Here is a 24,885-nt window from a genome sequence, read left to right on the forward strand (position 1 = left end):
GCTGGTTCAAGCCCCACTACTGTTGGGCCCTTGAGCAAGGCCCTTAACCTACAATTGCTTAGACTGTATACTGTCACACTACTGTAAGTCGATTTGGACAAAAGTGTCTGCTAAATGCAGAAAATGTAAATGCAACACACAGCAATTTGTGATTTTTTAAAAGATTTTTAAACCTCTATTTAACTGAGAAAAGAACAAATGAATGATTTTGACTGACCAACTTGTTTGTATTCTGGCCTCATATATATATAGAGTTTGTATGTGACTGGCCTGTTTGCAGTCCATATATTTCTCCTGTTGAAAATGTGTGGTGTGGCGCAGCGGTAAGGTACGCTAGCACACCAGAGCTGGGATTTCTAATACATCTTATCAAATCTCAGCTCTGCCATCCAGCTGGGCTGGGCGGCTATATGAACAACTTTTGGCAGTTGTTCATGCAGGGTAGGGAGCCGGATAGGGACCTAATAACTGATGCAATTACGACCTCTGCTGGCTGATTGATGGCGTCTGCACAGAGTAGAGCAGTAATGCTGATCAGGGTGTGGCTCTCCGTGCACAAGGCTGATTGCATAGGAACTCGCTTAGTGCACGTAAAAAAATACAGTCGGCTACTGCTCACGTGTCGGAGGGGGTGTGTGTCAGTTCGCTCTCCTCAATCAGGGGTGGGGGTCAGTACCAGTAGAGAGGAAGCATAAGACAATTGAGTAAAAATTGGACGCGCTAAAAAATCCGGAGAAAATGCAAAAATAAATAAATAAAAAAATAGAAAATAATTAGACAAGAGCAACCATTACACAGTGAAAGAATTACACAGCGATAATCATGCCTCTGTCCCAACTTATTTTAAGGGTTTTTGACCACCTGCCTCCTCAGGAATCTGGAGGCCGCCGGTGATAGCTTCCTCTTTCTGCTACTTCAAGGTAGTGTAGCCAGTGTTCCTATAACTTTGAATTTGTGAACTGTGCTTCCAACTGTATCTCCATGAACATTCATTGCCGTTGCTATCTTTTTGTAAAATTTTTCCTGTTTGTGGAAGACAGTTATCTCTTTTCTTTTGGACAACTCTCTTGACTTTACTATATTTCTAACATGCAGTCAGAAGTCACATTCAGCAAACCCCTAGCCAGTCCTGGTATTTGATGTGTTGTCTTGAGCACATCTGATGCAACTAATGAAGTCCTTGATTAGTTGCATCAGGTTAGCTTATGTGTGCTCTTATGAGAAATTAAAGAATTCTGAGACTGAGGAAGTGGCATTTTGTGCTGAATTCAGAGAAGCAACATGTTATATTAATTGAGTTGAGCTATTTAAATTGTTTAAGTTTGACTGGTTTGTTTGACTGTACAGCTGAAAGTTTGTACATTTTGCTAATCAACCTAATTTGCAAAGGGGTTGAATCATTTTGATTGCTACAGTGTGTCCCCAGCTTTGTGACAACATAGTGTGTTACAGCTAATTTTAGCTGATTGGATGTATAAACTTGTTTATTTAAATAATACATTAGAAATAATGCAAATATTTTTAGAACTGATTTGTTTAATGACTTTTGTGCTCAGACTGGGAAATATATGTGCATAAGAATAGCAGAATAGTAGTTTTGCATAGTCTGGAAAGTATGCTTACCACTTCCGTTTGTAGCACCATTGTACTATACATAAAAATGACAAAACAGACACAACAACTTCTGAAAACAGCAAAAATGGACCATATTCACAGTGTAAAGTTACAAAAATATACAAAATTAAGGCTCTAATTACACTGTTTAGAGCTACCGGAATTAAGCACTTTACTATTTAATGCCACTTCAATACATATGACTATTTTAACTATACAATCACAATTAAAAAAGCACATTTTATAAAAATGTAACACTTTTGGCATTGTAACTTTGTAACTGAGTGAATTCTTATATACCTGATATGCGTACTTTGTTAAGATACACTTTTTAAAATTAAATACAAAGAACAAATATCTTGACAAGTCTTTTCAATGTCCAAATTCTAGTGAAAAGCTGGCAGACAAGAAATCCGTCCCTGATGCCTCTTAATGGTTAGCAAGTCCAACAGCTCTTTTACTAAATCCACAAGAGTTTGTGAGTTCCTCTGTCATACTGTGACTGTGTCCAGCTATAGGACTGAAGTCCTAAAATAATTTCAGTGACAAATGGAACTAAACTGAGACAGACAGATAAAGTTGACCATGTGTCCAGGTTATAGTTGGTAGTACAGTAGAGTCACCGAGGTGGAGGCCGAGCATGAAAGTTAAGATAGATTGGCACTGATCCGTATCCACTGCAGTCCCTGTCTGGCGTACTGGACTATATGAGCCATGCTGCTGTGCAGAGTTAGGGGTCCAGTCAAAGTGTTCAGGTAGTTAAAGAACTCTAGTTGTGAAGAAAAACAGAATAATGTAAGAATATGTGAGAATATAAAGCCTTGAAATAGTCAGCTCCAGAAATATTGGTACTATATAACTATTGTCTACAGATAACCTTTGCAGTAATAATCTTAACTGGAAGGTATTTATTTATTTAATTATTTATGTATTTTTTTATTTATTATTTATTTTTGCGATGGACTGGCGCCCTGTCGAGGGTGTTACTGTGTGCCTTGCGCCCATTGAAAAGTTGGGATAGGCTCAAGCGACCCTAAGTGGATAAGCGGTTAAGAAAGTGAGTGAGTGTTAATTTTCAAATTTGTCAATTTGTTTCTAATCATAAAGGATATTTGTGTTGAGGAGTGAAAATTGTATGTTTGGTCAATCTTGTTTATATCTGACTATATTTAACTCACCTTTGTTTTCCTTTGCTAAGTTATCAGCAACCTCCCAGTACTCATAACTATAAAGCACACTGTTGGTGATATTAAGGTGGTTTGCTGCCATCTGGTGGATACGTTGGGGAATGTTGATGAAAGGGGAGGAGGGGGAGCTGCCATTCTGGGTTCCAATTAAACCAACAGGGGATATGTATGACGGAGGCACAATACTTCCCCTACACACACACACACAATGAGAGGAAGAAAAATATGTCTTTAACAAGCCCTTTTTTGCAATTTTTGATATCAACACCTAATCAATTCATACTTTGTGGCGTCGTTCCAGGAGGATGCTGTGTGAGGCACTTTTGGAGAGCTCTGTAAAAAAGACAAAAAATAAATGTTAAAAATACTGGTCAGTAAGATATGGATGGCCAAAACAGAAATTATCTCACTTCAGTGCCTATTCAGTGACTTTACCAATTATTAGGGATGTACTGAGCATATATTAAGTATTGGTATCACTGCAGGTATTGGTCTTAATTGGTTGGTTGGTATTGGATTGGATTTGACATTTCTTATTTGATCCACTAATACATTTTATGCTGTTAGCATACGTAACTTAAAAAAAAACATGACACTTATTATTCATAGTGACCAACTACAATATATTGTGAAAACATTGTGGTCATCCCCAACAAGTATTGAGCTTAGGAGTTTCAGCCATACCCAAAGCTAACAGGTGTGTCAAATTAGTTATATAAAACTAATTATTTCCTTCCAACAACAAAGACAATATTATTTAGAAAGTTCTTTCCTGTTCCATCATGACTCTCTCCCTGTGCACAAAGCACAGTCCATAAAGACATAAAGTTTGGTGCGAAAAAACTCCAATAGTCTGCACAAAGCCCTGACCTCAACCCTGTTAAAATCTTAGGGATGAATTGAAACACTGAATATGAGCCAAGCCATCTAATCTAATATTAGTGTAAATATTAGTGAAAATTTGCTTGGTTACTGTGAGGATGTTAGTATTGGATCTGGTTCAGTACCATTTAATGATTATGTTATAATTATTTTACTGGAAATGGGAAAAATGAGCTCAGTCCAACCCTAATTATTGTTATATCACTTTTTATGAACATTATTTGCATTTGTAGTGTGTTAAGCCATACCTTGAAGTAGTCTGTCAGGGCTTTAGAATATTTCAGAGCATGGTCTTTTTTCAGCCGGAACATTTGCCAGTACAGAAGAGCAAGACAACGAAAACTGCAATCCAGACAGAAGTAAAAGAATAAATAAATAACTCCTGTGTACAGTATCTCAGTCTGAAATATAGTATAGTTTCTCTACACGTGTTGATGCTATTAAAGCCAATAATTTATTGTTTTCTATTACATACTTAGAAGGTAAAAATATCTAAAGAACATTTTGAAACAGAATTGTCAAAAGAATGTGAACGTATCATAAGACATGTTTCTAATTTAATACTTTTCAAGACCTTAAATCCACGATCCAAATATCTAGCTTCTGTTCATAAATAATCATCAATACATCACTCATTTTCCTTATTTGCTGCATAATTCAACTGACAATAACTTTAAATCAAAATCTATCTTTGCAAAAAAGTATAGAGTTATAAATCTGTCTTAATAATTGAATATTTCTGATACAACTGTAGAAGTAAGTACAACTGCAGTTTACAAAAAGAAAAGTTTCCCATAAAGAAAATAATCTCTGTCCATGCAGGTCCACAACAAAGCAGCAACATCAGAGTTTTCCTCTGTTCCTCATAATCTAGTTATATCTTATTCCCCAACTGTAATTTTCTTCACTGCTACAGACCCCCACCCTGACTGTGGATAGCCGCAGACTATCACTCGCACCCTCTGACACACAAGCAGTCACTAATTTTTGGGACCTGTGATCACATTGTCAAGATATTATGATTGCAAAGGAAAAATGGCTGTTATAGTTCACCCTGTAACTACAACAGCACATTACTCGACCCCATGTTTTTGGAACCTTTAAAAAATAGACAAACTGGTAAGGTGCTGTTCCACTATGCTGTATGGCTAGTAATGCTACTAGAAAAATACAAATGTATAGATAGTTAAATTCAGATGTTTACAGTGTCATATTTACCAAAGCACAGCCAGCTGTTTGTCCTCCTGCCTGGCTCCAGGGCTTGTGTGGCTCTTCAGCCTCATTGCATATCTACCAAACATAGAGTGTATCAACAACACAGCAACAATTGTGTGTATTTGAGTGTGTGTGTGTGTGTGTGTATGTGTGTGCACGTGGAAAAAAAGAGAGAAAGTAACCAACAAACAAAAAGGGAACGGACACTTGGTTAATCACCTTATTAGCTCCACAGTTTCTGCATACATGGTATGAGGAGATTTGGCCTCCAGAGGCCCTTCCTCCATGGCTTTACCACACTCCATAAAGGACAAAGCAGCATCTATGTAATTTACAGCTTTCCCGAGTTTATCCACCTGAAAGTAGTTGGGGGAGGGAAAGAATACAAGATTACGACAACTAAATGGAAAAGAAATGCATTGATTAAATCAACTGTGGCACTGGTTCACATATTTAATCAACATACTTCTTTTGTATAATACTTAGGCATGTTTTTATAACCTAACAATCAGAGAATGATGCACATAATTTTGTTATTTTCTTTAAACGACTGAATCCCATTTAAAAACCATAGACATCAAAATGGATTTTGCACTTTTTGCAGCTTTCACAGCTTACACTTTTCACTGAAGGCTTTGTAGTGTGAGAATTTGATCCTTTTCAGTCAAATTAAAAAGCATTTCTTAGGTCAGGCACTGATGTTGTACGAAAAGGCCTGGCTTGCAATCAGTTTATTCTATGTTGTTCTTTGGGCTTGTGGTCAGGGCTCTGAGTTCCTCTACACAAAACCTGTCGAACCAGGTCTTTATATATTTATTTATTTATCATTTTTATGAACTTTACCCAAAAGTGCTGCTGACCTCCACTCCTGACCGAGGAGAGCCATGACTAACACACGCCCCCCTCTGATAAGTGTGCAGTAGCTGACTGCTTCTTTTCACCAGCACGAAGTGATTCATATGGAGATCCGTATTATGCATGTAGAGTCACGCACAAATCCCCATTATCCCCTGTCTCTGTGCAGGCACCATTAATCAGCCAGCAGAGGTCAGAATTGCAGCAGTCATGAGGAATTCCTGACATCCTCCGACATTTCCACCCTCAGACGAGTCAATCATTGTCTGTACAGGTGCCCGGCCTGTTAGTAGCAGAGCTGAGATTTGAACTTGCGAATTTAGTGTCGGCTCTGGCGTGTTAGCATGTTTTACCGCTGCTTCATCCAAGTGCCCAAACCATGCCTGAACCTCGCCTTGTGCACAGGGGCACATATATGCTAGGATAGGAACATTCGCATTGTACTAAACCTTTTAATTAAAAATGTATTTGCATTAATGACATACCATAGCATCTGCTCGATGTTTCAGTCTTTTGGCCTCGTGCATGTAGTACTCAGCATGGTGTGAACTTAAATTAGAAGGAGAGACTGTAAGTAGGTGGTAAGTAAATACTGGTATTGGTATTTGTATGGATACAAAAGTTACTTCTGATAACTCACACATCAGTGTAAGGCACAGTTCTTCTGAAGTATGTTGGCTGGGTCGCAGAAGGGGCCCAGGACCCAGGTGGCGGCTGTGTGTTTCCTAAGACACCCAGAAACTCTGCTTCGATCTTGGGCCGTGCTTTCTGCATCTACAAGGTGTAAGGGTTTTGTAATTTGAAAAACATTAAAGCATAAAGCATAATGCAAGTTCAGAAACTGGACAGTGGAAAGCCCATCTAACAAGATAATGTGTCCCACTGAGGAGCAGGAACCCTTTCTGGCCTACTTGAACTTGTCCAGGCACAATTACCAGTAGCCAGTAGCACTGTTGGATTGATTTGGATGGCATCTTGTAAAATACCTCTTTATACGAGGGGTTGGCACATTTTGTTAGCAAGTGCATTTCTGCAGAGTAAACCCAGTGACCTGGGCGGTGCAATTTTACCATACAATCCCACTTTTAAATAATGAATCACACCTCCTACCTAACACTTGTACAGAGACAAGAGTGCTTAAGAAAAATATGTTTTAATGCTTACAGCACACAGCAGGGCATTTCACACTGGCTGTGTAATGAGATTCTGCTTAAATGTGTTCAGTGTAATTAAGTGATTGCTGTACCTGTGTTTTTTTCACTCCAGATTCGTCTTTTGGGGTGTGTATGTGTTTCTGGTCTTCATTCTGCACCTTTACACCAGTTGAAGGAGAGAGTGGGGACAGCGGCCTATTGGTGTATATATACTCCCCAAGATGCCTGTGTATTAAAAAACAATGATAAGAAAAACTATCAGGCTTTGATGCTTATTTGGCTGTTAAATGAAGCAACTGAACCTGCTTAATATACAACCACTGTCACTGCTATTATGGAAAACATGTCAGACATTCTCCATGATCTACTGGTAAGACAGCGGAGTACCTTCATCAGGGGTTTTATTCAGCTCCTCGGTTATTATTTGGCAATAAAAACACTATGGACACTAATCACACTAAACACATATCACTATGCACCATTATTGCACGCACATGGTATAGGTAATAACATATGTATATGGTACCTCCACAATAAACAGCCACTTTCTATTATTATTATATTCATTCTATATTCAATTCATTCTATCTATCTATCTATCTACCTACCTACCTACCTACCTACCTACCTCCCTCCCTCCCTCCCTCCCTCCCTCCCTCCCTCCCTCCCTCCCTCCCTCTCTCCCTCCCTCTCTCCCTCCCTCTCTCCCTCCCTCTCTCCCTCCCTCTCTCTCTCTCTCTCTCTCTCTCTCTCGCGCTATCTATCCATCCATCCACACATGGCACAGGTAATAATATACATTCAAATCCTTTTTCTATTATTAATAATATTACTATTATATCCATCCATCCATCCATCCATCCATTCCTCCATCCATCCATCATTCAACTGTCTGGACCATGTCCATCTGAAAAAATTACATAAAATGTATTTTTCCACAAGTAAAGTGTAAGTCGCAAGCCTTGTCAAAGAGTTGCTTCTTATTTAAAATGCTGTATTCTAATCAAGTAAATTGTACCAACGTTAATGTTGGACAATGGACAAACGTTAGTGTTAAATCATACCCATTCTGTTTGCTGTTGAAGCGACTTTCCTGATTTTCACCCTCAGCTGAGTATTTGGGAGCTGAAGGCTTTTCTGTGTGAAGATGGCTTTTCTTACTTTCTCTTTGAGCCTCTCTATTCTCAGCCTGAAAAACAGAGCAACAGACAAATCAAAGTGAAATGAAGTTTCCCTCTAGCATTGTAATGCAAATTCAGGAAATGTGCCTACATAAACTTAAACTGTCAAACCATTAATTTGTTCATTCACTATCTGTTTTACCAATGCTTTATGCTATTCAGGGTTGCAGGGGGTACAGTTCACTGGTATAGTCATAGCCAGTCATGTCTGTATGTAGATGTTTGACCAGCTGATAACAACGCTGGGGATTTGAGCCCATCAGTGGTACAACAGTTTAAGAACCACTGGTCTAAAACCAGATTTGGCTGCATGTAGTGTTACTAATTTAATTATTTACTTTAGTTAACCCTAAATCCTTAACTGGGTCATGATAAGATCAGTAACTTCTAGAGACACTGGACACAAGTAATACACCCTGGGTAGGGCCATACACACATAGACATTCCCTTACATTTAAAGCAGTTACTGTTCATTGTGTGAATGTGTGTGTTTCTTCTGGTTGTGTGTTGCCCTGAGATTAATTGCCACACTGTCCAGGATTTCCTCTCACCTTGCGTCCAGTGTATTCAGGTGACACAAAATCCATTGCCATCTTGACCAGTATGAAATGTTTTGTACAATGATCAGATTAATAAAGCAGATCAAGCAGAAGAGGATTGTAACCAATGCCACCCCCCTTAATGTCCAGACTACCTTTCCACAGTTAACATCTTTTATTCGGGAAGCGGAAAAACAGCGAACCAATCCTGTCTGTGTGGGTTTACTCCGGGTGCTCCAGTTTCCTCCCACAGTCCAAAGACATACAAGTGAGGTGAATTGGAGATACTAAATTGTCCATGACTGTGTTCGATATAGCCTTGCGTAAACTGATGAACCTTGTGTAATGTGTAACTACTGTTTCTGTCATTAATGCAACCAAAGTGTAAAACATGGCATTAAAATCCTAATAAAACAAACAAAATAAAACTTCTGACTAATTGCAAAACGACTACATGTACATACTACTAATGGCATTTTATTCTTCATTTAAATAACCATTTTTAATCTTTTTACCTTTCGTTTACTCTTGGCATCACCAGATTCCTCGTGATGGTACTGGTGCCTCATGGAGGTCTTTTCTTTAGCTGATGCCTGTGAGGATGAAGATGACGATGACCCTCTCTGTGAGTCCTCACTTGTACTTGGGACTCTGGTCAGAAGGGAAAGGTCTATCTTTACAACCAGATTTCTCAGTCCTCGATGAGAGACAGCAGTGGACTTCTCAGTACGGCCGAACGGCACAAGTGTGTACAGTTTGTGTTTGCCTCGATGTTGCTGCCCTTCATCTGTGGAAATGGCATTTGTCCTTAACTCTGCAGGTCTACACTGCTCTTGATGCCTTCGCTTTGGTGCAGGTCGCTGACTAGAAGTTGAATCTGCAGGAACTTTAGCAACATTTGGAGGGTGACTGGGCTCAGAGTCTGAATCTGAGGAAGATGAGGAGGAAGACGAGGAGGAAGAAGAGGAAGAAGAGGTAGAAGGTCGATGTGTGGGGCGGACAATGGAAGAAGGGGAGGGTGGAGACAGCGGGGGAGATGGATTGTCTATGACTTCATTATGAGAGGACTGGTCTTCACTGCTTCTCCTCTTTTTCCTGTGTTGCTCCCCTCGTTCAGGTACACTGTGTTCAGTTTGGGTCTGATGCTGACTGTTTGTGTGTGGTCTCTGCTTGGGCTGTACCGCCTGCCATTCAGCATTATGCTCTTTCCTCCTCCTCTTCCTCTCTCTCTCTACTTGCTCTTTTCTCCTCTTGTGTTCCTCTTCTTCAGAACTTCGAGCCCAGCGATGCCTTATTAGCTGCTCCTCCGCCAGTCTCCCGTGTCTTTGAGATTCTGTAGCTTGGACCAGGGCTTCTCCCTGGACCTTACTACGACTGTGAACGTCCTGCTCTTGGTTCTTTGGCTTTCGTTCTTTCTGAGAGGGCCTGCCACTGGACACAGGGACCTCCTTTAATCTTGCTTTTGGTTTTGGACTTGGGCTACGCCTAGAGCTAGGTTTTGAGACTGACCTACCTGGAACCTCTGGTGCAGGCCGATTTGAAGGCCTAGAACTGGGATTGTGGATTAAGTGGGTGTTCGACTCAATGTGGTCTTTTGATTTTGTTGTAGGACTGTGCTTTGGTTTTGAGTTGAAACTCTGGTTGAATTTGTTGGGTTCACCAGGTCTACGGCTATGCTCAGTGCTGTGGTCAGTAAAAGACAAGTGTCTAGCTTTTATTTTAAGGGCCGACCTGGAACTAGAATGAGAGTGATGTGGAACAGGACAATCAGTGGACTTAGATCTGTATTCAGTGCTTTTAGGTCTGTGTGGAGTCTCTTTGTGAGTTGAGCTGTGTTTGGAAGTATTGTGTGGAGGGGCAGTTGGTCTGGAATCTTTGGGTTTAAAGTTAATAATAAGGTCAGTGCTTTGATCTTGTAGTACCCATGACTTGACTTTTGGCTGACATACAGGACTGGAGGACAACCTAGGCTGTGCAGGAAACCTGGAGCTTTCCTGGAAAGTTTTTGAATCCTGAGAATAAAAAGTGTGTCTTGGAGAGGCAGGAGCAGAGTTCAGGCTGGGACTGGGGCTTTTGGGTGGATGAAGGGGTAAAGGACTGGGACTTCGGCTAATCCTTAAGCTGGCACCTGGGCTAGGGCAAACACTGGGCACTGGACTTGGCACCGGACTACTTCCAGGACTTGGGCAAGGGCTATATTCCAGACTAGATCGACGACTGTGCCTAGGGCTGTAGTCAAACTTAGGGCTAGGCACAGGGCTTTGACCTGGGCTGTAGCTTTGTCTTGTCCCAAAACCAGAATCTCTTTCCCAGTATCCTCCTGGAGATGGTCCTCGATCAGAATCCAGAGCAGCACCAGAGCTTTTACTTCCTCTTGCGTCGTCATCCACCGAGTGTCTGTTTTTACGAACTCTCTCAAGCCACTTGTCCAGCTGCCAGTGCGTCAAAGATGAGTCCTGGTTGTATAGAAAGATGTATTTAGCAAAAATGCCCCGATTACTTCATCATCATCTTTAGTAATCGACTGCAGACTAGAGCTCTAGCTAAATGAGTTAAAGTTATAATGGTCAATGACAACTAATATATGACTACTAGTAGTCATTGCTTACCAAAATAATACAACTAAAAGCTGACTAGAAGAAACATCTTGCTAATATGGTTTAAGAATTGGTGACTATGAAGGTCAAAATAAAATTTTCATCAATTTTAAATCACTGTAGATGGGGGCCACTTTAGTACTGGTAAACATGAAAATAAAATTGAACTGTTTTATTAAATCGATTAGAAGATCACTCAACTATAATTATAATTACTATAACTATAATTATTTGACAACCTGATTTGCAGAGACCCTTCACTCTAGGAGGACAAACCAATAAACACCTGACAGTTAATTATTCTTCCTGAAGTAGTGGTTTCCAGAGCACTATTCTCAAAACACCCAGTACACAAATATCTTTCAGGTATAGGACATGTCACATGTCCACAACCTAGTGTTCCTGACATCTTGACAAAACAAATGGATTATATCAGTGATGTAAACAACAATAAAGATACCATGGTTTAAAGACAGTGGTAGCCTAGTGGGTAAGGCTTTGGGCTATCAACAGCTTTGCCATGCAGCCACTGTTGGGCCCTTGAGCAGGGACCCTAACCCTCTCTGCTCCAGGGGTGCTGTACAATGGATGACACTGCACTCTGACCACAGCTTCCAAACAAGCTGGAATATGCTATGTAAGAATTTCGTTGTACTGTACACCTATGTATACATGACGAATTAAGGGCGTTCTATTCTATGGTTCTTTACAATAACGCCATGACAACAATTACATTGTAAATGTCACCATTACAGAAATACCTCCACTTATGGTGTTTCAACTTCCCTTATTTTCGATGTTATGGTGGTTTTTGTTAATTTAAATATCGTCAATTTATGCTACTTGATGTCAGTCAGCAAAAAAATATTAAAAATAAAAAAATTTTTAACCTAAAACAATAAGAAGTTTACCGCATTTAGAAGACGCATTTATCCAAAGCAACTTAGAGTTATGACTAATACAGTTTGAGCAATTGAGGGTTAAGGACCTTGCTCAGGGGCCCAACAGTGGCACTCGATGGGGCTTGAACCCACAACCTTCTGATTACTAGTCCAATACCTTTATTGCTGAGCTATCAATGCCTTAAAGTTAAAATATATAAAATAATGTAATGTAAATTATTTAAAAGCTTAAACATTGTACCCATAATTGGTACACAAACTATTTGTGTGGGTTTTATTCACCGTGTCTTGTCTGCGTTGAATCTGTGACTTCAACATTTGTTCCCAAAGCTACAAAGAAAGTTCCTACTGCTTATGCTGGTGCTTCTAAACATCATTCTATATCATTGGTAGATGAGGTGGCTATGATAAAACGGCATGAAAAGGAAAAAAATTTTTTCACATACAGTATTTTACATGAGTGTACATAAGCCTCCATTAAAATATATACATTTATTTAAAATGTACTATTAAACAATGTATTGTATTAGCTACGTAATGGGTTGCTTATAGGGGATTCTAGGGTTTCTAGGTTATTCTAGTTAATTGGACTCGTTTTATGACTTAAGTCATCTTTCCTGGAACGAATTAACAGAATAAATCTGTATTTATGTTACATTTTTATTGCCCCTCTTTAACCATCATGTAAAAACAAGGCCTTTACACCAGTAGCAATATACATCACTGATTCCAAACTACTGCATCTAAAATGAAATGACATTTTATACATAATACACAACAAATCCTTATATATATATATTAAACCTTGGTATATAATATACAGTATAATGGAACAAAACTTACTTGAAGGCAAACGTAGCAATGAAGACAGTCTGCTTTCCCTGCTTTCTACTGGTGGTTGACCAGTGCTAATTTAAACATCCACTGCTCTATTTAAACACCCCCTCCTCTTCCCTCTCTCTCTTTCCAGAGAAGACACTACATCTCTTGTGCCCTCTAACCTGCCCCCCTCCCCTTTCCAACCGGTCCTCTCCATGAGCCAACTACCTGGAACTGCAATCTGCGTTCAAGCATCCCTCCTTGGAGACACTCCATTGCCGCACATAGATGAAAAACACATGGCACCACCCACTCTACACCCTATGGTCCTCTGTATACTGCATGTAAAGCAAGTGATTTCAAACAGGCACTTGCATTCATACAGTTCTGCAGGTCTCTGCTCCCAGGGTGCATGGGGTAGCTGACCCTTCCAGCCTCCTCATCCTCTCCGGCAATTAACTCTAGGTTTTTATCAAATAAGCATCTGTTTAATAGCATTAGGTAGAATGTAAACAAATGTACATCCTGTAGTCTACATTTAATACGTACAGTGTATCACAAAAGTGAGTACACCCCTCACATTTTTGCAGATATTTAAGTATATCTTTTCATGGGACAACACTGACAAAATGACACTTTGACACAATGAAAAGTAGTCTGTGTGCAGCTTATATAACAGTGTAAATGTATTCTTCCCTCAAAATAACTCAATATACAGCCATTAATGTCTAAACCACCGGCAACAAAAGTGAGTACACCCCTTAGTGAAAGTTCCTGAAGTGTCAATATTTTGTGTGGCCACCATTATTTCCCAGAACTGCCTTAACTCTCCTGGGCATGGAGTTTACCAGAGCTTCACAGGTTGCCACTGGAATGCTTTTCCACTCCTCCATGACGACATCACGGAGCTGGCGGATATTCGAGACTTTGCGCTCCTCCACCTTCCGCTTGAGGATGCCCCAAAGATGTTTTATGAGACATGCTTGGCCAGTCCATCACCTTTACCCTCAGCCTCTTCAATAAAGCAGTGGTCGTCTTAGAGGTGTGTTTGGGGTCATTATCATGCTGGAACACTGCCCTGCGACCCAGTTTCCGGAGGGAGGGGATCATGCTCTGCTTCAGTATTTCACAGTACATATTGGAGTTCATGTGTCCCTCAATGAAATGTAACTCCCCAACACCTGCTGCACTCATGGCACCTCATGGCAAAGAACTCTCTGAGGATCTTAAAAGACGAATTGTTGCGCTACATGAAGATGGCCAAGGCTACAAGAAGATTGCCAACACCCTGAAACTGAGCTGCAGCACAGTGGCCAAGATCATCCAGCGTTTTAAAAGAGCAGGGTCCACTCAGAACAGACCTCGCATTGGTCGTCCAAAGAAGCTGAGTGCACGTGCTCAGCGTCACATCCAACTGCTGTCTTTGAAAGATAGGCGCAGGAGTGCTGTCAGCATTGCTGCAGAGATTGAAAAGGTGGGGGGTCAGCCTGTCAGTGCTCAGACCATACGCCGCACACTACATCAAATTGGTCTGCATGGCTCTCACCCCAGAAGGAAGCCTCTTCTGAAGTCTCTACACAAGAAAGCCCGCAAACAGTTTGCTGAAGACATGTCAACAAAGGACATGGATTACTGGAACCATGTCCTATGGTCTGATGAGACCAAGATTAATTTGTTTGGTTCAGATGGTCTCAAGCATGTGTGGCAGCAATCAGGTGAGGAGTACAAAGATAAGTGTGTCATGCCTACAGTCAAGCATGGTGGTGGGAATGCCATGGTCTGGGGCTGCATGCATGTTGGAACTTTCAGTGACCAGTATGAGAGAGTGTGAGAGCTGTACTACTAAATTGAACACACCTGCTCCCTATGCACACCTGAGACCTAGTAACACTAACAAATCACATGACATTTTGGAGGGAAAAAGACAAGCAGTGCTCAATTTGGACATTTAGGGGTGTAGTCTCTTAGGGGTGTACTCACTTTTGTTGCCGGTGGTTTAGACATTAATGGCTGTATATTGAGTTATTTTGAGGGAAGAATAAATTTACACTGTTATATAAGCTGCACACAGACTACTTTTCATTGTGTCAAAGTGTCATTTTGTCAGTGTTGTCCCATGAAAAGATATACTTAAATATCTGCAGAAATGTGAGGGGTGTACTCACTTTTGTGATACACTGTATATATTGTTAGTTAATTTTGAATCAGAAGTTGTTCAGCTGCACTACACATGTTCTTAGAAGCATTTAATTTCATGCATTAGTGGCTTATTTCAAATTAGTCATACCTATTTAGGCCATAGGGACTTCACATGTTGACGTGACAAGGAAGCTCTAAATTCTCTGTGGCCTGCAGCCCTCCACCCCCTCCCTTACATTCCTCATCCCCCACCCTCTCCTTATGGTGCTTCCTTCTCTACTCGCCACCAAACTTCAATACATCCCACGAAACAGTGACTGTTGGGAAAATGTAAAGGCAGGAAAAGTAAAAAACATAATAGTAAACGCTAACCTGTGTTTCCTTGATGTAGGTAGAAGGCTGGGGTTGGCTGACTATCTCAGTCTGAATTGGTATTTCTGGGCTTGGGCTGCGTGACCGCTGGCTACTGCTCTCCGACTCACTGGTGGAATCAGATCCTGAGGAGCCTGAGCTGGAATGTCTCGCCCTCCCGCCATGTGTGTGTGCGCGCTGCCCCGGCCGACTGCCAACACCCACATAGACACATACACGCACATTAGTAAAAAAGCAAAGTAATGAAGGAGTTAGAATCAGAACATGTAAAACATGCATGGCTTAAAAGCAATACAAACTGAGGTGCGCATACAGTACAGTGCACACAGTTGCAAGTTTGTAAACCTCTAGCCATGACCTGATTGATAAATTCATTACTCTTTGAATGTGGCTTTATGTTTATTTTTTTCTATTTTATTTATGCCATTTTCTTCCAATTTATCGTAGTCAATTTGTCCTCCACTGCTACGGGATCCCTGATTGCAGTCAATGTGGGTATATTGCTGCTCACGCCTCCTCCGACCCGCATGCAGCCCTTAGCGGAACCCTTTTTCACCAATGCACTCTGCACAGGTGCCTCTTTATCTGCCAATCAGGGTCCTTACACAGCATTTGAAGACCCCACCCACATAGTCAGGTCATCCCCCCCCCAGCAGAGACATGTCTGCTGCAGGCACTGCAAATTATACCGGCTATATGGTGCCCATCCGACCGGTTTCGAACCGATAAGTTCAGAATCTTGGCGCTGGTGTGCTAGCAGAATATCTTGCTGCTCCACCTGGGTGCCCGGCTTCATATTTATTAATTTTACATTTACATTTACAGCATTCAGAAGACACTTTTATCCAAAGCAACTTACAAGTATGACTGATTTCGATTCAAGAAATTGAGGGTTAAGGGGCCTTGCTAAGGGGCCCAACAATGGCAACTTGGCGGAGATGGGGCTTGAACTGGCAATCTTCTGATTACTAGTCCAGTACCTTAACCGCTAAGCTACCACTGCATTATTCATTAATTCATCTTCAATATCCCTATTTTCAGAGTCAAATGCAGGAATACGCCACAGAAATGCCACTTCCCACCGAAGAGCAATTTAGGGCAGCCAATCCACCTTTAGCTTGTTTTTAGAGCTGGGAAAAAAGTGAAGTATCAAAAAGAAACCCATGAGAAATCAAACTGTTCTATTATATTGATCAGACGATCACTCAGAATATCTTTGATTATTTGACAACCTGATTTGTAGTGGTCCTTCAATCTGAGAGGACAAACAAATAATCACCTGGCAGTTAATCATTCTTTCTGAAGTGTTGGACAGCAGACTCCAGAGCACTATTCTTAAAACACCCACTACAGAAATATCTTTCAGAGGAAGGACATATCACATGTTCACAAACTATAGTGTTCCTGACATTTTTACAAAACAAAGGGTTTATATCAGTAATGTAAACAGGAATAAAGATACCATGGTTCTTTACAATAACATGACAGCAATTAAAATGTAAATGTCATCATTACATATATACCCCCACTTACGGTGCTTCAACTTTCCTTATTTTTGATGTGGTTTTTCTTCATATAAAAATGTCAATGTGTGCACCTTTATGTAAGTCAGTAAAAAAAAAAAAAAATTTTAAAAACATAATAACACAAAAACTATAAATTTGGTGCTATGAGCTTGGTGCTATGCGGCGATTACACCTAAAATACCTCCTGTGCAACCAAACCCTCATTGGTGTTAGGCATACACATATAAACACACACACACACACACACACTTACTTGTGGTTTTCAGCCCAGGAAGCATTTTGCTGAGGTCCCTTGTTGCAAGATAAAATAACAAAATAAAATAACAGTAAATTTCAGTAAAGATTTTCTATAACATTAAAATTACAAGCAGTGAACAACCAGATCACTGAACATAGCAGCACAAAAACTTTAAATAGATTACCATTAAAACCACAGTACTGCTTTGAGTCAAACTGAGACTAATAAACTAAGAGCCTGGTGAGCTAAGGGTACACACACACACACACACATGAAAAAAACATCTGGTTTTTATTTTACTACATGAACCATCTGACACAGCTATTACACTTGTCTAATTATCCTAAGATGACCAGCTTATACACGCAGACTTATACACCCATAAAGTGCATGGGAGTTTACAGCTCAGCTTTAAAAATAATTGCCCATGTTTTTACAGATTGCCTTTAAAGAAAATAAGAGTAAGTCATGTAACCACTCTACAGGATAGATCAAGACAAGGAGGTGAAAGTCTGGAAGTAAAAACACAGTTGAGGTAAATTATATCTGCATGTCTGCACAAAGGACACTGTTTGTGTCTTACATACGGTCTATAAAATACCCACAGCTAACCCTTATAGGTTGATGCAGACACATTCCGTCTCTATGTATTTTTCTCTTTAACAATTGTTCATTGTTAGGATAAAAACTGGTGTAATCACAAATAGTCATGCACAGGAGAGAAAGAATGTCTAGCTATGAATGAAACAGTCATGAGACTGAGCAGCCTGTACCACAAAAAGTTGGTTGTATTACTGAACTGTTTAAGATTTATACCTTGTCACCGTCATCCTCATCACTGCTAAGCTTCAGGTCATCGGCAAGCATGCTGGAAAAGCAAAATGGAAAGCCAAACAAACTAGAGTGAAAACCATGTATTATATTATAAGACCATAGTTCTCCCAAAAGAATAACATAAAATAACATAAAGAAGAATGCTCTTATTTGTCATATATACATATACAGACATACAGAACGAAATTCTTTCTTCATGTATCCCAGCTTGTTTGGAAGCTGAGGTCAGAGCACAGGGTCAGCCAATGTATAGCGCCCTCAAGGGCCCAACAGTAGCTGCTGCATGGCAGGGCTGGGATTCAAACTCTCAACCTATTAGTTGATAGCTCAATGCTCTACCCACTAGGCTACCACTGTCCCATGGTGTCCACATATGATGGTGGTTGTAGTGTAGCCTTTAATGTATATGTTTAATATATATTCCTATGTTCTTTATTAGTCCTTTACATGCCATTTAACTAACCAAGCAAACTGTCATGTGCCTTTTACTTAACAGTGACTTCTGTCCTGCCACTCTGCCATGGAGACCTGTGTTATGGAGAGCTGCAAAGATGATTGTCCCTCCAAAGACGAACAGTTTCTCCATCTCTGTGCAGGCTTTTAAAGCTTTTTACTACATTTGTACATCCCTGGCCAAGACTTTTCTGGCCCAGACTCCCAATTAGGCCAGATAGAAAGTTCAAGGTTGTGCCAAGCTTCTTCAATTTTAAATTTTTTAAGGCTATGGGATCCTGGAAACACTCAAATCCTTAAACATTGATATATATATACAGTATATATATATATATATATATATATATATATATATATATATATATATATACAGTATATATACAGTATATCCTTGCTGTGTTTGACCACAAAGATCCACAGACAGGTCCTTGGATTTAATGGCTTGGTTTTTTACTGGCAATGCAGTGTAAATTGTGAGCCCTTATGCCCAGATGTGTGCCTTTAATGGATATTTAAGTAAAACAGGATGCACTTGACCACAGTTTGGAATGCCACTTCTGTAAATTGTGAACAATTGTAGATTGACGTATTATATTTATTCTCTAATTTTATTAATTCAGTGCCAGTCAAATATCTGAAGGGTTGATAGTAAGTCCCAAAGATAAACAAATCCTTCAGACAGTTATTGACATTTTGGTTTTATGTTAAGTGATTCTGGCCTCCCTCTAGTAATCTCTTTAATTATATGCTAAATCAAAAAGTGCATTAAGTTAATGGAGCTGGGAAAGATGGAGCCTGACTGAACCCTAACATTTTACATAATCTCAGCTCAAAGCATTGACTGTGCTAATAGTTTGTGCATTATGTAGCAAAAAATTGATAAAGCCATGGATTGATAAACAAAATGAGCCAATACTGTGAATTTATATGTTATCAAACGTGAGTCTGAATTAAATACATATTGTCCACATAGAGCTACATGCTGAGTGCATCTCAGAACACAGAACATGAGACAGATTGGCTACAACAGCAACAGACCATATCAGATTCCACTCCTGTTAGCCATACATTTACCTGATGCATGTTATGTCATCATGCACCACAATGTCAAAGAAACAAAGTTAAGAACAAAGAGTAAAATGGGTTGTCTACCCAGTATTAGTGTGTTGTTTTTAATTAAGTGGCCGTGTGTGTGTTTGTATTTGTTTGCGGTTTGTGGTTGTCTATGTAATATAGCTGCACAGTCTGAAGCAGTCCAAGCACATAGCACTAGTGCCTGGTTACCACAGCCTGATCAGTGTCATGCATCTCACTTACGATTTGTGAGGGGCCACACGGGGCTTGCTAATAGAAGTGTCATTTTGCACTGAGGAAAGAGAGTAAAAGTATTAGTAAACATCGAAAACAGTACATACATACATACAGTGTATCACAAAAGTGAGTACATCCCTCACATTTCTGCAGATATTTAAGTATATCTTTTCATGGGACAACACTGACAAAATGACACTTTGACACAATGAAAAGTAGTCTGTGTGCAGCTTATATAACAGTGTAAATTTATTCTTCCCTCAAAATAACTCAATATACAGCCATTAATGTCTAAACCACCGGCAACAAAAGTGAGTACACCCCTAAGAGACTACACCCCTAAATGTCCAAATTGAGCACTGCTTGTCATTTTCCCTCAAAAATGTCATGTGATTTGTTAGTGTTACTAGGTCTCAGGTGTGCATAGGGAGCAGGTGTGTTCAATTTAGTAGTACAGCTCTCACACTCTCTCATACTGGTCACTGAAAGTTCCAACATGGCACCTCATGGCAAAGAACTCTCTGAGGATCTTAAAAGACGAATTGTTGCGCTACATGAAGATGGCCAAGGCTACAAGAAGATAGCCAACACCCTGAAACTGAGCTGCAGCACAGTGGCCAAGATCATCCAGCGTTTTAAAAGAGCAGGGTCCACTCAAAACAGACCTCACGTTGGTCGTCCAAAGAAGCTGAGTGCACGTGCTCGGCGTCACATCCAACTGCTGTCTTTGAAAGATAGGCGCAGGAATGCTGTCAGCATTGCTGCAGAGATTGAAAAGGTGGGGGGTCAGCCTGTCAGTGCTCAGACCATACGCCGCACACTACATCAAATTGGTCTGCATGGCTGTCACCCCAGAAGGAAGCCTCTTCTGAAGTCTCTACACAAGAAAGCCCGCAAACAGTTTGCTGAAGACATGTCAACAAAGGACATGGATTACTGGAACCATGTCCTATGGTCTGATGAGACCAAGATTAATTTGTTTGGTTCAGATGGTCTCAAGCATGTGTGGCGGCAATCAGGTAAGGAGTACAAAGATAAGTGTGTCATGCCTACAGTCAAGCATGGTGGTGGGAATGCCATGGTCTGGGGCTGCATGAGTGCAGCAGGTGTTGGGGAGTTACATTTCATTGAGGGACACATGAACTCCAATATGTACTGTGAAATACTGAAGCAGAGCATGATCCCCTCCCTCCGGAAACTGGGTCGCAGGGCAGTGTTCCAGCATGATAATGACCCCAAACACACCTCTAAGACGACCACTGCTTTATTGAAGAGGCTGAGGGTAAAGGTGATGGACTGGCCATGCATGTCTCCAGACCTAAACCCAATAGAACATCTTTGGGGCATCCTCAAGCGGAAGGTGGAGGAGCGTAAAGTCTCGAATATCCGCCAGCTCCGTGATGTCGTCATGGAGGAGTGGAAAAGCATTCCAGTGGCAACCTGTGAAGCTCTGGTAAAGTCCATGCCCAGGAGAGTTAAGGCAGTTCTGGGAAATAATGGTGGCCACACAAAATATTGACACTTCAGGAACTTTCACTAAGGGGTGTACTCACTTTTGTTGCTGGTGGTTTAGACAGTAATGGCTGTATATTGAGTTATTTTGAGGGAAGAATAAATTTACACTGTTATATAAGCTGCACACAGAGTACTTTTCATTGTGTCAAAGTGTCATTTTGTCAGTGTTGTCCCATGAAAAGATATACTTAAATATCTGCAGAAATGTGAGGGGTGTACTCACTTTTGTGATACACTGTACATATATGTGAATAAACATATGTGAAAAAGTATATTCTTATGGTTTTTGTTCATCATTGACAAAATACCAATATTGCAGCAGTAATAGCAATTAAGAAATACACTATATGGACAAAAGTATTGGGACACCCCTCTTAATTACTAAGTTCAGATATTTCAGACACACTCATTTCCATTCAATGTATAAAATAAATAATATGCCTCAAAATATTTGACAACAGTTTAGGAAAGGCCATTTTCATGTTCTCCGATATGACTGTTCCCCTGTGAACATTGCAAGGTCAATGAAGACATGGTCTTGACAAGAGTGGTGTAGAGAAACTATACAGTGTCCTGATCTTAATCCTGTTAAAACCACTGGGATGATTTGAAACATTGATTGCAAGCAAAACATTCTTGTTCAAGTAAAGGTTAAACATTCTTGTGGAAGGCCTTTCCAAAAAAGTAAAGGAAAAGCTGACATTGCCTTAAACAAAAGAGTAGTGGTGCCACCATATTAATGCCTATGGTTTTGGAATGGAATATTCAACAAGCTTATAGAAAGATGTCTTGATACTTTTGGCCATATAGTCTACTTATGCAAAAACTGATAGTAGTTGAAGTATTAAATGTATAAATGCATGAAAGTACATGCTTCTACTTTTATGCTAAGCATTTGTCAGACTGAGGGTTAAATCCTTGCTTAAGGCCCTAAAGGTGGCAGCTTGGCGACAGTGGGAATTAAACTTTTAAACATCAACAGTCTTGTACCATAAACACTCATAGTACTGCTCCTCGCCCTTTATTAATGTTAATGTACAGTTAAAAAATACCTGAAATACCATTCAAAATACCTAAGGTGTCCAAGTTCACCTGAATGTTTAATAACTCTTGAACAGGCATCTATAACTGTTTGTTTTACTGAGGTGAAACTGAAGTAACACATATGGCTAATTCTATTGGTCATGTAATAACATGGAAAATACCAGAATACATAAATGAAAAAACAGATTATAGAAAACAATGACACATGACATTTGCTCCCATGTGCAGTTTGGAGGATGGTTAGAGAAGCAAAGCTGGAGCGTGACCATGCCAATAAACTATTTGGATAGCATATTAGAAGAAAGCTATTTCCCTCATTGATTCTTATTAATTAATTTTTAATAACCATAATAATCAGGGTTGTGGTGGGTCTGGCAACACCAGAAAACAGTGTGCACAGGATAGTATTACTCTCTGGATGCAGATTTATTCACAGAGAAACACACACTCACACATTTACTTAGTCATTCATACCAAAGGTTAGCAGTCATCCCACCATCTGCGAATGTTTGAGAGGTGAGAGAAAAGTATAGTGCCTGATGAAAACCCACATGGACCCCAGGTCCTCATGAGCCATGGTGTTTTATGGCACTTACTCCACCAGCTGAGCCATGGTGCTACCACTCTTTCTATATTTTACCACAAACATAAGTGTTTTGAGTATGCTGAAAAGCTCTTGGCTTGGGACTGGACTCAGCGATTAGATTAAGATTTCTGGTAACAAATGTGGATTTGACATAAAAAGGAATGGATATAGATTTAAGGATCTGTAATGTAGAAATATGTCCATTTAACTGGGTTGTACCTCAAATAGATAACAAACATCCAAATAAGCAGAGTTAAGCCTTTGCCGTCGGTTGGCACTGACCAAAAACCTATTCAAAAGCCTTTCAATCCAGCAAAAGAAGAGTCCACAAGAGAGGACATAGCAGTTGGAGGACCTGGGGACATTCCTTTTTAGATGAGTGATCTAATTTTAAGTTCTATAGAATTTAAAATTTTATAGAATTTATTTTTAAAAATAGTGGTAGTAAAAGAACATTTAGGGCATAGTGTTATTTTCTGTACACAGTAAGGATAGTAAGAATACTGTTTTCATCTTTAACTATGGTTAGAATTACATCTTGTGAATTAAATAGTGTAATATTAAGCATAATAGTCAGAAAGATCTTTTATGGCATTTTTACCAAGCATATCAATAATTCACGAGCTGATTGTATATTAATATCTACACAGATACAAGCACACACACAGCACCCATCCATGGCCAACTTCATGCAGCATTACCATTTTTATGTTGTGAGCTATGTCGTTTCGCCTCCTGTAACAAACATACAGAGTAAAACATGATCCACCCACCAAGTATCTACATTTAAACTATTTTATATTACTTGTAAACCATGTATCAATACGTTAACATCGCTTATACTTACCTTAGAATCTGAATATAGGAATCGTTCAGGCCCCCCACCCCCTGGGGGCTGCTGGGAAGGCCAGGAGTGGGTCATGTTCTAAAGGAAGTGAGAAATATCATCAAAGGTTAAGGATAAAAAAGATTTAAAGACTCGGAATTGGAAAACCTGCAGAGTGGACATGCATGGGTTTGCTGTGCAGAGATGCCCTCTGACATTATATGTTTATTTTATGGCTAGCACCTCTCAGTTTAGGGTTATCTACACCCTCTTATTCTAAGTAGTGACCACTAGAGAACGTACCAGGTGGTTTGAATTACAAAAGCTTTTTTGCCAGGTCATTTACAGCAGGGTGGCTGTGGTGATGTTAAAAAACCACTTGATTGCCATGGAGCTTAATGAGCTTTATACAACAGAAAAAAATATAAGCGACCATAGAATTAAAACAACCAAAAATCTGCGATTTCCTAATTATCTTAAACTTTATTTAACTGATAAAAGTAATGTTTTACTAAACTAATTTAGATGTTGATGCTTGCAACACACTTAAAAAAGCTGGCATAGAGGAATGTTTACCACTGTGTTAAGTCACCTTTTTAATTAATTGTTTGGAACTGAGGACACAAATTTTTGCAGTTTTGCAACAATTGGAAGTGGAATTTTGCCCATTCTTGCTTCATACAAGATTTCAGCTGCTCAATGTTCAATGTTGTGTCGTCATCATACATTTTTAATGGTTGACAAATCTGAACTGCAGGCAGGCCAGTCAAGCACATGCACATGCTATTGTAGCCCTTGCAGAATAAGGTCTGACACTGTCTTGCTGAATTAAGCATGGAATTTCCAGGACATTATGCTGTCTGGATTGCTGCAATGGTTCATCGACACATGCAAGTCACCCATGTTGTGGGGACTGATGGACCCTAAGCACTGTCCTTAACCCTCAATTGCTTAAAAAAAGTCACTTTGAATAAAAGCGTTTGCTTAATGCTGTAAACGTAAATGCTACAACAGCATGGCTTCATAAACACAGAGTGTGTGTGCTTGACTGGCCTGCCTGGAGTCCAAATCTGTCTCCTTTTGAAAATGACACGCA

The 24,885-nt window shown here is 39.9% G+C and overlaps 1 protein-coding gene across 1 annotated transcript in view; it reads right to left on the bottom strand.

The window, feature by feature from the left end:
* Nucleotides 1–1,563: 1,563 nt before the first annotated feature.
* aff3 (AF4/FMR2 family, member 3) overlaps nucleotides 1,564–24,885 on the bottom strand; it is a 30,452-nt gene continuing 7,130 nt past the window's right edge. Inside the window, exons 2-18 of the mRNA XM_063006057.1 lie at nucleotides 23,811–23,888; nucleotides 23,665–23,698; nucleotides 19,825–19,873; nucleotides 18,037–18,088; nucleotides 17,236–17,273; nucleotides 15,457–15,646; nucleotides 9,143–11,083; nucleotides 7,972–8,096; nucleotides 7,000–7,132; nucleotides 6,394–6,527; nucleotides 6,239–6,302; nucleotides 5,118–5,254; nucleotides 4,902–4,973; nucleotides 3,932–4,025; nucleotides 3,085–3,134; nucleotides 2,793–2,992; nucleotides 1,564–2,383 (exon numbers count right to left, since the gene is read on the bottom strand). Coding sequence (XP_062862127.1) covers nucleotides 2,262–2,383; nucleotides 2,793–2,992; nucleotides 3,085–3,134; nucleotides 3,932–4,025; nucleotides 4,902–4,973; nucleotides 5,118–5,254; nucleotides 6,239–6,302; nucleotides 6,394–6,527; nucleotides 7,000–7,132; nucleotides 7,972–8,096; nucleotides 9,143–11,083; nucleotides 15,457–15,646; nucleotides 17,236–17,273; nucleotides 18,037–18,088; nucleotides 19,825–19,873; nucleotides 23,665–23,698; nucleotides 23,811–23,885 — 3,510 coding nt within the window. The 5' untranslated portion in view covers nucleotides 23,886–23,888 and the 3' untranslated portion in view covers nucleotides 1,564–2,261. The remainder of the gene's footprint in view (nucleotides 2,384–2,792; nucleotides 2,993–3,084; nucleotides 3,135–3,931; nucleotides 4,026–4,901; nucleotides 4,974–5,117; nucleotides 5,255–6,238; nucleotides 6,303–6,393; nucleotides 6,528–6,999; nucleotides 7,133–7,971; nucleotides 8,097–9,142; nucleotides 11,084–15,456; nucleotides 15,647–17,235; nucleotides 17,274–18,036; nucleotides 18,089–19,824; nucleotides 19,874–23,664; nucleotides 23,699–23,810; nucleotides 23,889–24,885) is intronic.

Source organism: Trichomycterus rosablanca, chromosome 12 (assembly GCF_030014385.1).
Source record: "Trichomycterus rosablanca isolate fTriRos1 chromosome 12, fTriRos1.hap1, whole genome shotgun sequence".
NCBI classification, from domain to species: domain Eukaryota; kingdom Metazoa; phylum Chordata; class Actinopteri; order Siluriformes; family Trichomycteridae; genus Trichomycterus; species Trichomycterus rosablanca.